The sequence below is a fragment of the Oncorhynchus masou genome, chromosome 12, assembly GCF_036934945.1.
Source record: "Oncorhynchus masou masou isolate Uvic2021 chromosome 12, UVic_Omas_1.1, whole genome shotgun sequence".
NCBI classification, from domain to species: Eukaryota; Metazoa; Chordata; class Actinopteri; order Salmoniformes; family Salmonidae; genus Oncorhynchus; species Oncorhynchus masou.
In genome coordinates, this window is record NC_088223.1 from 4,020,987 (window position 1) to 4,035,547 (window position 14,561).

The window sequence follows — 14,561 nt, forward strand, 5'->3', positions numbered from 1 at the left end:
GGAAACAGGATGCATCTGAGCTCAATTTCAAGTCTCATATCAAAGTATCTGAATACTTATGTAAATTAGGTAGTTATATTTTCAACTTTTTATAAATGTGCCAACTTTTTAAATGTGCCAACATGGAAAAAGTCAAGAGGTCTGAGTACTTTCCGAATTGTATGTGTGAGAGAGATTAGTGTCTGCCGAGAGACGGAGAGAGAGAATAGTCTCTGTCATTGAGCCACTGAGTGGGTCCCTGAGGAAGCATTCTCCCCATTATCACACCTTAGTATTGTAGGAACAAGGCTATCATCGGGTCCTTGGGGAGGTTGACTTTACGGCTGGTGTGACAACTCAACAGTCTCCTCCACTCTCGTGGGACACAACAGCACAGCGCACACAGAGAGAGAGAGAGAGAGAGAGAGAGAGAGAGAGAGAGAGAGAGAGAGAGAGAGAGAGAGAGAGAGAAATATTTACTGTTCATTTTTATTGTGTATTTCACTTGTGTATATTAGCTACTCCACTTGCTTGGCAATGTTAACATTTGTTTACCATGCCAATAAAGCCCCTTGAAAAAGAGAGAGAGAGAGATCATGTGTTATGAGAGAGTGAGAGAGAGCGAGAGCGAGAGAGAGAGAGAGAGAGAGAGGGAGTGCACATGTGTGATAGAGAGAGAGAGAGAGGGAGTGCACATGTGTGATAGAGAGAGAGAGAGAGAGAGGGAGTGCACATGTGTGATAGAGAGAGAGAGAGGGAGTGCAGATGTGTGATAGAGAGAGAGAGAGAGAGAGAGAGAGAGAGAAAGAGAGGGAGTGCACATGTGTGATAGAGAGAGAGAGAGAGAGAGAGCGAGAGAGGGAGTGCACATGTGTGATAGAGAGAGAGAGAGAGAGAGAGAGAGAGAGGGAATGCACATGTGTGATAGAGAGAGAGAGAGAGAGAGGGAGTGCACATGTGCGATAGAGAGAGAGAGAGAGAGAGAGGGAGTGCAGATGTGTGATAGAGAGAGAGAGAGAGAGAGAGAGAGAGAGAGAGAGAGAGAGAGAGAGGGAGTGCACATGTGCGATAGAGAGAGAGAGAGAGAGGGAGTGCACATGTGTGATAGAGAGAGAGAGAGAGAGGGAGTGCACATGTGCGTGTTGTAATGTTTTTATGAGACAGCTTAAAACGGGGTGTGATGGATTGTTGCTCTTTGATCCACCTGCATAATGAGATCTTGTTGTGTAACTCAATCTTCCATCCAAATGTTCCATGTACATCAATGAAATATTTGTTTGCAGTTAAAACGCAGGGCACATGGGTACCAATGGGAAACTATATATATATTATGTCAGAAATTATTACCGATGTTGATGAAGAAAATATATTTAGTGATGTAAAAACGCCTTGGAGTGAAGGGGCTGATCTAGGATCAGGTCTCCCCTGTCCATGTAATCATGTTAATTGATCTAGAATCAGGTCTCCCCTGTCCAGGTAATCTTGTTAATTGATCTAGAATCAGGTCACCACTGTCCATGTAATCATGTTAATTGATCTTGTTAATCAGGAAAAGTCCTCTTACCTTCACAGGAGGGCGGAGGTCCCTGAAACTCCAGGTGAGTCCCCAGACGACAGGTCAGAATGTTGTTCCCACTCAACTGGTACCCTGGCAGACACCTGTAACGCACTATGTTACCTGGAGGAGGGAGGGAGGGAGGGAGGGAGGGAGGGAGGGAGGGAGGGGGAGGGAGGGAGGGAGGGAGGGAGGGAGGGACGGAGGGAGGGGGAGGGGGAGGGAGGGAGGGAGGGAGGGAGGGAGGGAGGGAGGGAGGGAGGGAGGGAGGGGGAGGGGGAGGGAGGGAGGGAGGGAGGGAGGGAGGGAGGGAGGGAGGGAGGGAGGGAAGGAGGGAGGGAGGGAGGGAGGGAGGGAGGGAGGGAGGGAGGGAGGGAGGGAGGGAGGGAGGGGAGGGAGGGAGGGAGGAGGGAGGGAGGGAGGGAGGGAGGGAGGGAGGGAGGGGAGGGGAGGGAGGGAGGGAGGGAGGGAGGGAGGCAGGGAGGGAGGGAGGGAGGGAGGGAGGGAGGGAGGGAAGAGGGAAAGGAGGAGGGAGGGGGAGGGATAGGGGGGGGGGCGATAGGGGGGGATAGAGAGAGTAAGTACTGTGCATTTTTCTTCATTATTTCATCCACACAAACTGAAAAGGAGAAACATCCCAAATCCATAATGTGAGACCATCTTGTATCTGTCGCTCTCAATATCTACATAGGGCTCCGGTCTAGAGTAGTGTACTATATAGGAAATAGGGTTCCATAGGGCTCTGGTCTAAAGTAGTGCAATATATAGGGATTAGGGTGCCATAGGTCTCTGGTCTAAACTAGTGTACTATATAGGGATTAAAGTTTCATTTGGGATGCAACCAAATGTGATCTACCATTTCAAATGCAACATAATCCCCTCTTGCTCTGTTTGGGTCATCATTATTCATTTCCTGTTCACCCATGACCCTCTGGGTACTGTAGTTTGCCAGTGAATTAGCCATGGCTCAATTGAATGTGTAGTCCTTGCTATGGAGGAGCCGTTTCTCCTCAACGCTGTGTGTGTGTGTGTGTGTGTGTGTGTGTGTGTGTGTGTGTGTGTGTGTGTGTGTGTGTGTGTGTGTGTGTGTGTGTGTGTGTGTGTGTGTGTGTGTGTGTGTGTGTGTGTGTGTGTGCATGTTGACTTACCAATTTTAAATTCCTTGCTGGCCATTAAGATGTCAGCATTGGGTATGATAGGGGGAGGCAGGCAGAACTGGAGTGTGTATGCTAGAGAGAGAGAGAGAGAGAGAGAGAGAGAGAGAGAGAGAGAGAGAGAGAGAGGGAGAGAGAGAGAGAGAGAGAGAGAGAGAGAGAGAGAGAGAGAGAGAGAGAGAGAGAGAACAAACACTATTGTAAATACAACCCATATTTATGATAATTTATATTCCCTTTGGGACTTAATTACAACATTTACTATGACATTTGAAATGTCTTAATTTTGGGGGAAATTTTGTGAGTGAAATGTTTACAGTACATTTTTTATGTATTTTATCCTGACCAACTTGCCCTCGAAATAAACCTCTGCTGTTTTCAATCAAGATCTCAGCGATCCCTCCAAATATTGCCTCATTGCCTGCATCCGCTATGGGTCCGCAGTCAAACAACCACCCCTCATCACTGTCAAACACTCCCTAAAAACCTTCAGTGAGCAGGCCTTTCTAACTGACCTGGCCCGAGTATCCTGGAAGGATATCGACCTCATCAGAAGAGGATGCCTGGTCGTTCTTTAAAAGTAATTTCCTTACCATCTTATATAAACATGCCACTTTCAAAAAATGTAGAACTAAGAACAGATATAGCCCTTGGTTCACTCCAGACCTGACTGACCCCGACCAGCACAAAAACATCCTGTGGCGTACTGTACTAGAATCGAATAGCCCCCACGATATGCTACTTTTCAGGGAAGTCAGGAACCAAAACACACAGTCATTCAGGAAAGCAAAGGCGAGCTTTTTCAAACTTTTTTGTAAAGTCCATGGAGAATAAGAGCACCTCCTCCAAGCTGCCACTGCACTGAGGATAGGTAACACTGTCACCACCGATAAATCCACGATAATTGAGAATTTCAATAAGCATTTCACTACGGCTTTCCTCCTGCCTACCCCAAACCCGGCCAACAGCTCTGCCCCCCTCGGCAACTTGCCCACGCCTCCCCAGCTTCTCCTTTACCCAAATCCAGATAGCAGATGTTCTGAAATAGTTGCAAAACCTGGAACCCTACAAATTAGCTGGACTAGACAGTCTGGAGCCTATCTTTCTAAAAATGATCCGCAACCCCTATAACCAGTCTTTTCAACCTCTCTTTCATATCGTCCGTGACCCCTAAAGATTGTAAAGCTGCCGCGGTCATCCCCCTCTTCAAAGGGGGAGACACCCTAGACCCAAACTGTTACAGACCTATATCCATCCTGCCCTGCCTCTCTAAAGTCTTTGAAAGCCAAGTTAATAAACAGATCACCGACCATTTTGAATCCCACCGTACCTTCTCCACAGTGCAATCTGGTCCATTTTCCGAGCTGGTCACGGGTGCACCTCAGCCACGCTCAAGGTACTAAACAATATCATAACCGCCATCGATAAAAGACAGTACTGTGGAGTCATCTTCATCAACCTGGCCAAGTCTTTCGACTCTGTCAATACCCGTATTCTTATCGGCAGACTCAACAGCCTTGGTTTCTCATATGACTGCCTCGCCTGGTTCACCAACTACTTCTCAGACAGAGTTCAGTGTGTCAAATCGGAGGGCTTGTTGTCCGGACCTCTGGCAGTCTCTATGGGGGTGCCCCAGGGTTCAATTCTCAGGCCGACTCTTTACTCTGTATACATCAATGATGCCGCTCTTGCTGCTGGTGAGTCTCTGATCCACCTCTATGCAGACGACACCATTCTGTATACTTCTGGCCCTTCTTTGGACACTGTGTTAACCTGTTGAAACTCTGGGGGCGCTATATCATTTTTGGATAAAAAGACGTGCCCGTTTTATGCGCAATATTTTGTCACAAAAAGATGCTCGACTATGCATATAATTGGTAGCTTTGGAAAGAAAACACTCTGACGTGTCCAGAACTGCAAAGATATTCTCTGTGCGTGCCCTAGAACGTGAGCTACAGGCAAAACCAAGATGAGACGGCATCCAGGAAATGAGCAGGATTTTTGAGGCTCTGTTTTCCATTGTCTCCTTATATGGCTGTGAATACGAGAGGAGTAAGTCTGCCCTTTCTGTCGTTTCCCCAAGGTGTCTGCAGCATTGTGACGTATTTGTAGGCATATCATTGGAAGATTGACCATAAGAGACCACATTTACCAGGTGTCCGCCCGGTGTCCTGCGCCGAAATTGGTGCGCAAAAGTCAGCTGCAAGTATTTTTCCACAGAATTCAGAGAAGAATGCAGGCTTCCACGAACGATATATCAATGAAGAGATATGTGAAAAAACACCTTGAGGATTGATTCCAAACAACGTTTGCCATGTTTCGGTCGATATTATGGAGTTAATTCGGAAAAAGTTTGACGTTGTAGGAGACTGAATTTTCGGTTCGTTTCGGTAGCCAAATGTGATGTACAAAACGGAGCGATTTCTCCTACACAAAGACGCTTTCAGGAAAAACTGCACATTTGCTATGTAACTGAGAGTCTCCTCATTGAAAACATCCGAAGCTCTTCAAAGGTAAATGATTATATTTATTTGGTTATCTGGTTTTTGTGAAAATGTTGCGTGCTAAATGCTACTCAAAATGCTAAGCTAGCTTAGCATACTCTTACACAAATTAGTGAATTGCTATGGTTCAAAAGCATATTTTGAAAATCTGAGATGACAGTGTTGTTAAGAAAAGGCTAAGCTTGAGAGTAGGCGCATTGTTTTCATTTTATTTGCGATTTTCAGAAATCGTTAACGTTGCTTTTTGCTAATGAGCCTGAGGCTTTAGTCACGATCCCGGATCCGGGATGGGGAGTTTCAAGATTAACAAACCTCCAAACGAGCTTCAATGCCATACAACACTCTTTCCGTGGCCTCCAACTGCTCTTAAATGCTAGTAAAACCAAATGCATGCATTTCAACCTGTTCACTGCTCGTACCTGCCCTCCCGACTTGCATCACTACTCTGGGCGGTTCTAACTTAGAATATGTGAACAACTACAAGTACCTTGGTGTCTGGCTAGACTGTAAACTCTCCTTCCAGACTCATATTAAACATCTCCAATCCTAAAATTAAATCTAGAATCGGCTTCCTATTTCGCAACAAAGCCTTCTTCACTCATGCTGCCAAACATACCCTCGAAAAACTGACTATCCTACCAATCCTTGACTTCGGCAATGTCATTTACAAAATAGCTTCCAATACTCTACTCAACAAACTAGATGTAGTCTATCACAGTGCCATCCGTTTTGTCACCAAAGCCCTATATAATACCCACCACTGCAACCTGTATGCTCTAGTTGGCTGGTCCTCGCTACATATTCGTCTCCAAACCCACTGGCTCCAGTTCATCTATAAGTCGATGCTAGGTAAAGCTCAGCCTTATCTCAGCTCACTGGTCACGATAACAACACCAACCCGTAGCACACTCTCCAGCAGGTATATCTCACTGGTCACGATAACAACACCCACCCGTAGCACGCGCTCCAGCAATCCAACACCCCCTTTGGCCGCCTTTCCTTCCAGTTCTCTGCTGCTGGACTGGAACAAATTGCAAAAATCGCTGAAGCTGGAGACTTATATTTCCATCACGACCTACCTCATAGTCCATCTGTAAAAAGCCCAGCCAATCTACCTACTTCATCCCCATATTGTTTTTATTTACTTTCTGCGCTTTTGCACACCAGTATCTCTACTTGTACATCCTCATCTGCACATCTATCACTCCAGTGTTAATCTGCTAAATTGTAATTACTTCGCTACTATGGCCTATTTATTGCCTTACCTCCTCACACCATTTACACACACTGTATATAAACTTTCTTTTTTTTATTGTGTTATTGACTGTATGTTTGTTTATGTGTAACTCTGTGTTGTTTTATGTGTCGAACTGCTTTGCTTTATCTTGGCCAGGTCGCAGTTGCAAATAAGAACTTGTTCTCAACTGGCCCTACCTGGTTAAATAAAGGTGAAATAAAATAAATAAAGAATTATCTACTTCACTTGCTTTGGCAATGTTAACAAATGTTTCACATGCCAATAAAGCCCTTCAATTAATATTGAAATGAGTGACAGAGAGTGAGAGATGATACTCTACATACCTTGATAGTTGATTCGGAACAGTCCACCTTTCTCAGTGTTGCTACGGAAACGAACTAGGATCTGATTGGACGTGCTGCTTGCTGGTTCGTTGGGCTCACCATCTGTAAACACACCTAGCTTCCTGGCTGTCTCCTGGGGGCCGTCCCTGAGGGGTGAGGGGTCAGAGTTTAAAAGGGGTCCTTGGTGGCGTGGTATGTCAGACGACAAGATTCCTCGTCAGCCATTCAGCTCTAAAACCAACTGTCTTTAGCTGTCAATGTGTGTGTGTGTGTGTGTGTGTGTGTGTGTGTGTGTGTGTGTGTGTGTGTGTGTGTGTGTGTGTGTGTGTCCGTCCGTCCGTCCGTCCGTCCGTCCAATATTACACCAGGCGAAAGAGAGCTAATTTACAGGGTTAGTCCCAAATAGCACCCTATCCCCTACATTGTGCACCATGTAGGGAAGAGGGTGCCATTTTGGGACGCAACACAGCGCTATAGCCAAGCAAGCGGCAGACACTGGCTCAGCGGCAGCGGCAGACACTGGCACAGTAACTGGTTGAGATGTAACGGTTGGTTTCTTTTGAGAACTTGGTCAAGAAAATTGGTTGATTTTTCACCTAATTGTAACACTCTGCCATAAAGAGCACATGTTCAACTGCATTACAAAAACACGTTTTACAATCAAAGTCAAATAAAAATACAATTATCAGTGCCTTATAAAGTAGGGGAGACCATAACAGAGTTGATAATCACATCTTAAGTCAGTAACAGGGTAACAGGGTAACATGGTAACAAGGTAACATGGTAACAGGGTAACATGGTAACAGGGTAACATGGTAGCAGTGTAACAGGGTAGCAGAGTAACATGATAACAGGGTAACAAGGTATCAGGGTAACATGGTAACAGGGTAACATGGTAGCAGGGTAACATGGTAGCAGGGTAACAGGATAACATGGTAGCAGGGTAACAGGGTAACATGGTAAGAGGGTAACAGGGTAACATGGTAACATGGTAGCATGGTAACAGGGTAACAGGGTAACAGGGTAACATGGTAACAAGGTAACATGGTAACAGGGTGACATGGTAACAGGGTAATATGGTAGCAGAGTAACAGGGTAACAGGGTAACATGGTAACAGGGTAACATGGTAGCAGAGTAACATGGTAACAGGGTAACATGGTAGCAGGGTAACAGGGTAACAGGGTAACAGGGTAACATGGTAGCAGGGTAACAGGGTAACATGGTAACAGGGTAACATGGTAACATGGTAACAGGGTCCGGGCACTTAAAAGGGTTGTCCTTCAAATGAGGGACAAACGAAAATGAATGATACATAATAAATATTATAATACAGCATCAGCTTCAGACTTTGTCAAAATGCAACAATGATGTTTGGGTTAAGTTGCCCTCATAATACACCTGTAGCAGTGGCTGGGGCAGTGGCTGGGGAAGTGGCTGGGGAAGTGGCTGGAGCAGTGGCTGGGGAAGTGGCTGGGGAAGTGGCTGGAGCAGTGGCTGGGGAAGTGGCTGGGGAAGTGGCTGGGGAAGTGGCTGGGGAAGTGGCTGGGGAAGTGGCTGGAGCAGTGGCTGGGGAAGTGGCTGGGGAAGTGGCTGGGGAAGTGGCTGGAGCAGTGGCTGGGGAAGTGGCTGGGGAAGTGGCTGGGGAAGTGGCTGGGGAAGTGGCTGGGGAAGTGGCTGGATCAGTGGCTGGGGAAGTGGCTGGATCAGGGCTGGGGAAGTGGCTGGGGAGTGGCTGGAGCAGTGGCTGGGGAAGTGGCTGGGGAAGTGGCTGGGGAAGTGGCTGGAGCAGTGGCTGGGGAAGTGGCTGGAGCAGTGGCTGGAGCAGTGGCTGGGGAAGTGGCTGGGGAAGTGGCTGGGGAAGTGGCTGGGGAAGTGGCTGGAGCAGTGGCTGGGGAAGTGGCTGGAGCAGTGGCTGGAGCAGTGGCTGGGGAAGTGGCTGGGGAAGTGGCTGGGGAAGTGGCTGGGGAAGTGGCTGGGGAAGTGGCTGGGGAAGTGGCTGGGGAAGTGGCAGGAGCAGTGGCTGGGGAAGTGGCTGGGGAAGTGGCTGGGGAAGTGGCTGGGGAAGTGGCTGGGGAAGTGGCTGGAGCAGTGGCTGGGGAAGTGGCTGGGGAAGTGGCTGGGGAAGTGGCTGGAGCAGTGGCTGGGGAAGTGGCTGGGGAAGTGGCTGGGGAAGTGGCTGGGGAAGTGGCTGGGGGAAGTGGCTGGGGAAGTGGCTGGAGCAGTGGCTGGGGAAGTGGCTGGGGAAGTGGCTGGGGAAGTGGCTGGAGCAGTGGCTGGGGAAGTGGATGGGGAAGTGGCTGGGGAAGTGGCTGGAGCAGTGGCTGGGGAAGTGGCTGGAGCAGTGGCTGGAGCAGTGGCTGGGGAAGTGGCTGGGGAAGTGGCTGGGGAAGTGGCTGGGGAAGTGGCTGGGGAAGTGGCTGGGGAAGTGGCTGGGGAAGTGGCTGGAGCAGTGGCTGGGGAAGTGGCTGGGGAAGTGGCTGGGGAAGTGGCTGGAGCAGTGGCTGGGGAAGTGGCTGGGGAAGTGGCTGGGGAAGTGGCTGGAGCAGTGGCTGGGGAAGTGGCTGGAGCAGTGGCTGGGGAAGTGGCTGGGGAAGTGGCTGGGGAAGTGGCTGGAGCAGTGGCTGGGGAAGTGGCTGGGGAAGTGGCTGGGGAAGTGGCTGGGGAAGTGGCTGGGGAAGTGGCTGGAGCAGTGGCTGGGGAAGTGGCTGGGGAAGTGGCTGGGGAAGTGGCTGGGGAAGTGGCTGGGGAAGTGGCTGGAGCAGTGGCTGGGGAAGTGGCTGGGGAAGTGGCTGGGGCAGTGGCTGGAGCAGTGGCTGGGGAAGTGGCTGGGGAAGTGGCTGGAGCAGTGGCTGGGGAAGTGGCTGGAGCAGTGGCTGGAGCAGTGGCTGGGGAAGTGGCTGGGGAAGTGGCTGGGGAAGTGGCTGGAGCAGTGGCTGGGGAAGTGGCTGGGGAAGTGGCTGGGGAAGTGGCTGGAGCAGTGGCTGGGGAAGTGGCTGGAGCAGTGGCTGGAGCAGTGGCTGGGGAAGTGGCTGGGGAAGTGGCTGGGGAAGTGGCTGGGGAAGTGGCTGGAGCAGTGGCCGGGGAAGTGGCTGGAGCAGTGGCTGGAGCAGTGGCTGGGGAAGTGGCTGGAGCAGTGGCTGGAGCAGTGGCTGGGGAAGTGGCTGGGGAAGTGGCTGGGGAAGTGGCTGGAGCAGTGGCTGGGGAAGTGGCTGGAGCAGTGGCTGGGGAAGTGGCTGGGGAAGTGGCTGGAGCAGTGGCTGGAGCAGTGGCTGGAGCAGTGGCTGGGGAAGTGGCTGGGGAAGTGGCTGGAGCAGTGGCTGGGGAAGTGACTGGAGCAGTGGCTGGAGCAGTGGCTGGGGAAGTGGCTGGGGAAGTGGCTGGGGAAGTGGCTGGAGCAGTGGCTGGAGCAGTGGCTGGGGAAGTGGCTGGGGAAGTGGCTGGGGAAGTGGCTGGAGCAGTGGCTGGGGAAGTGGCTGGGGAAGTGGCTGGGGAAGTGGCTGGAGCAGTGGCTGGAGCAGTGGCTGGAGCAGTGGCTGGGGAAGTGGCTGGGGAAGTGGCTGGAGCAGTGGCTGGGGAAGTGGCTGGGGAAGTGGCTGGGGAAGTGGCTGGGGAAGTGGCTGGAGCAGTGGCTGGGGAAGTGGCTGGGGAAGTGGCTGGGGAAGTGGCTGGGGAAGTGGCTGGGGACGTGGCTGGAGCAGTGGCTGGGGAAGTGGCTGGGGCAGTGGCTGGGGAAGTGGCTGGGGCAGTGGCTGGGGTGGCTGGGGAGTGGCTGGGGAAGTGGCTGGGGCAGTGGCTGGGGAAGTGGCTGGGGAAGTGGCTGGGGAAGTGGCTGGGGAAGTGGCTGGGGAAGTGGCTGGGGAAGTGGCTGGAGCAGTGGCTGGGGAAGTGGCTGGAGCAGTGGCTGGAGCAGTGGCTGGGGAAGTGGCTGGGGAAGTGGCTGGAGCAGTGGCTGGGGAAGTGGCTGGGGAAGTGGCTGGGGAAGTGGCTGGAGCAGTGGCTGGGGAAGTGGCTGGGGAAGTGGCTGGGGAAGTGGCTGGGGAAGTGGCTGGGGAAGTGGCTGGGGAAGTGGCTGGGGAAGTGGCTGGAGCAGTGGCTGGGGAAGTGGCTGGGGCAGTGGCTGGGGAAGTGGCTGGGGCAGTGGCTGGGGAAGTGGCTGGGGAAGTGGCTGGGGAAGTGGCTGGAGCAGTGGCTGGGGAAGTGGCTGGGGAAGTGGCTGGGGAAGTGGCTGGGGAAGTGGCTGGGGAAGTGGCTGGAGCAGTGGCTGGGGAAGTGGCTGGAGCAGTGGCTGGAGCAGTGGCTGGAGCAGTGGCTGGAGCAGTGGCTGGGGAAGTGGATGGGGAAGTGGCTGGAGAAGTGGCTGGAGAAGTGGCTGGGGAAGTGGCTGGGGAAGTGGCTGGGGAAGTGGCTGGGGAAGTGGCTGGGGCAGTGGCTGGGGAAGTGGCTGGAGCAGTGGCTGGGTAAGTGGCTGGGGAAGTGGCTGGGGAAGTGGCTGGGGAAGTGGCTGAGGAAGTGGCTGGGGAAGTGGCTGGGGAAGTGGCTGGAGCAGTGGCTGGGGAAGTGGCTGGGGAAGTGGCTGGAGCAGTGGCTGGAGCAGTGGCTGGAGCAGTGGCTGGGGAAGTGGCTGGGGAAGTGGCTGGGGAAGTGGCTGGAGAAGTGGCTGGAGCAGTGGCTGGGGAAGTGGCTGGGGAAGTGGCTGGGGAAGTGGCTGGGGAAGTGGCTGGAGCAGTGGCTGGGGAAGTGGCTGGGGAAGTGGCTGGGGAAGTGGCTGGAGCAGTGGCTGGAGCAGTGGCTGGGGAAGTGGCTGGGGAAGTGGCTGGGGAAGTGGCTGGAGCAGTGGCTGGGGAAGTGGCTGGGGAAGTGGCTGGGGAAGTGGCTGGAGCAGTGGCTGGAGCAGTGGCTGGAGCAGTGGCTGGGGAAGTGGCTGGAGCAGTGGCTGGAGCAGTGGCTGGGGAAGTGGCTGGGGAAGTGGCTGGGGAAGTGGCTGGGGAAGTGGCTGGAGCAGTGGCTGGGGAAGTGGCTGGGGAAGTGGCTGGGGAAGTGGCTGGAGCAGTGGCTGGGGAAGTGGCTGGGGAAGTGGCTGGAGCAGTGGCTGGGGAAGTGGCTGGGGAAGTGGCTGGGGAAGTGGCTGGGGAAGTGGCTGGGGAAGTGGCTGGGGAAGTGGCTGGAGCAGTGGCTGGGGAAGTGGCTGGGGAAGTGGCTGGAGCAGTGGCTGGAGCAGTGGCTGGGGAAGTGGCTGGGGAAGTGGCTGGGGAAGTGGCTGGAGCAGTGGCTGGGGAAGTGGCTGGGGCAGTGGCTGGGGAAGTGGCTGGAGCAGTGGCTGGGGAAGTGGCTGGGGAAGTGGCTGGGGAAGTGGCTGGAGCAGTGGCTGGGGAAGTGGCTGGAGCAGTGGCTGGAGCAGTGGCTGGGGAAGTGGCTGGAGCAGTGGCTGGGGAAGTGGCTGGAGCAGTGGCTGGAGCAGTGGCTGGGGAAGTGGCTGGAGCAGTGGCTGGGGAAGTGGCTGGAGCAGTGGCTGGGGAAGTGGCTGGAGCAGTGGCTGGAGCAGTGGCTGGAGCAGTGGCTGGAGCAGTGGCTGGAGAAGTGGCTGGGGAAGTGGCTGGAGCAGTGGCTGGGGAAGTGGCTGGGGAAGTGGCTGGAGCAGTGGCTGGGGAAGTGGCTGGGGAAGTGGCTGGGGAAGTGGCTGGGGAAGTGGCTGGGGAAGTGGCTGGGGAAGTGGCTGGGGAAGTGGCTGGAGCAGTGGCTGGGGAAGTGGCTGGGGAAGTGGCTGGGGAAGTGGCTGGAGCAGTGGCTGGGGAAGTGGCTGGGGAAGTGGCTGGGGAAGTGGCTGGGGCAGTGGCTGGGGAAGTGGCTGGAGCAGTGGCTGGGGAAGTGGCTGGAGCAGTGGCTGGGGAAGTGGCTGGGGCAGTGGCTGGAGCAGTGGCTGGGGAAGTGGCTGGAGCAGTGGCTGGAGCAGTGGCTGGAGCAGTGGCTGGAGCAGTGGCTGGAGCAGTGGCTAGGGCAGTGGCTGGGGAAGTGGCTGGAGCAGTGGCTGGGGCAGTGGCTGGAGCAGTGGCTGAGGCAGTGGCTGGAGCAGTGGCTGAGGCAGTGGCTGGGGCAGTGGCTGGGGCAGTGGCTGGAGCAGTGGCTGGGGCAGTGGCTGGAGCAGTGGCTGGAGCAGTGGCTGGGGCAGTGGCTGGGGCAGTGGCTGGGGAAGTGGCTGGGGAAGTGGCTGGGGAAGTGGCTGGAGCAGTGGCTGGAGCAGTGGCTGGGGAAGTGGCTGGGGAAGTGGCTGGGGAAGTGGCTGGAGCAGTGGCTGGGGAAGTGGCTGGGGAAGTGGCTGGGGAAGTGGCTGGAGCAGTGGCTGGAGCAGTGGCTGGAGCAGTGGCTGGGGAAGTGGCTGGAGCAGTGGCTGGAGCAGTGGCTGGGGAAGTGGCTGGGGAAGTGGCTGGGGAAGTGGCTGGGGAAGTGGCTGGAGCAGTGGCTGGGGAAGTGGCTGGGGAAGTGGCTGGGGAAGTGGCTGGAGCAGTGGCTGGGGAAGTGGCTGGGGAAGTGGCTGGAGCAGTGGCTGGGGAAGTGGCTGGGGAAGTGGCTGGGGAAGTGGCTGGGGAAGTGGCTGGGGAAGTGGCTGGGGAAGTGGCTGGAGCAGTGGCTGGGGAAGTGGCTGGGGAAGTGGCTGGAGCAGTGGCTGGAGCAGTGGCTGGGGAAGTGGCTGGGGAAGTGGCTGGGGAAGTGGCTGGAGCAGTGGCTGGGGAAGTGGCTGGGGCAGTGGCTGGGGAAGTGGCTGGAGCAGTGGCTGGGGAAGTGGCTGGGGAAGTGGCTGGGGAAGTGGCTGGAGCAGTGGCTGGGGAAGTGGCTGGAGCAGTGGCTGGAGCAGTGGCTGGGGAAGTGGCTGGAGCAGTGGCTGGGGAAGTGGCTGGAGCAGTGGCTGGAGCAGTGGCTGGGGAAGTGGCTGGAGCAGTGGCTGGGGAAGTGGCTGGAGCAGTGGCTGGGGAAGTGGCTGGAGCAGTGGATAGAGCAGTGGCTGGAGCAGTGGCTGGAGCAGTGGCTGGAGAAGTGGCTGGGGAAGTGGCTGGAGCAGTGGCTGGGGAAGTGGCTGGGGAAGTGGCTGGAGCAGTGGCTGGGGAAGTGGCTGGGGAAGTGGCTGGGGAAGTGGCTGGGGAAGTGGCTGGGGAAGTGGCTGGGGAAGTGGCTGGGGAAGTGGCTGGGGAAGTGGCTGGAGCAGTGGCTGGGGAAGTGGCTGGGGAAGTGGCTGGGGAAGTGGCTGGAGCAGTGGCTGGGGAAGTGGCTGGGGAAGTGGCTGGGGAAGTGGCTGGGGAAGTGGCTGGGGAAGTGGCTGGAGCAGTGGCTGGGGAAGTGGCTGGAGCAGTGGCTGGGGAAGTGGCTGGGGCAGTGGCTGGAGCAGTGGCTGGGGAAGTGGCTGGAGCAGTGGCTGGAGCAGTGGCTGGAGCAGTGGCTGGAGCAGTGGCTGGAGCAGTGGCTAGGGCAGTGGCTGGGGAAGTGGCTGGAGCAGTGGCTGGGGCAGTGGCTGGAGCAGTGGCTGAGGCAGTGGCTGGAGCAGTGGCTGAGGCAGTGGCTGGGGCAGTGGCTGGGGCAGTGGCTGGAGCAGTGGCTGGGGCAGTGGCTGGAGCAGTGGCTGGAGCAGTGGCTGGGGCAGTGGCTGGGGCAGTGGCTGGGGCAGTGGCTGGAGCAGTGGCTGGAGCAGTGGCTGTGGAAGTGGCTGGGGCAGTGGCTGGAGCAGTGGCTGGAGCAGTGGCTGGGGCAGTGGCTGGAGCAGTGGCTGGGGCAGTGGCTGGAGCAGTGGCTGGAGCAGT

At 55.0% G+C, this 14,561-nt stretch overlaps 1 protein-coding gene across 1 annotated transcript in view; it reads right to left on the reverse strand.

The window, feature by feature from the left end:
• LOC135549478 (CUB and sushi domain-containing protein 1-like) overlaps window positions 1-14,561 on the reverse strand; it is a 1,027,892-nt gene that overhangs the window by 209,004 nt on the left and 804,327 nt on the right. Inside the window, 3 exon segments of the mRNA XM_064979475.1 lie at window positions 1,544-1,657; window positions 2,683-2,763; window positions 6,774-6,919. Coding sequence (XP_064835547.1) covers window positions 1,544-1,657; window positions 2,683-2,763; window positions 6,774-6,919 — 341 coding nt within the window.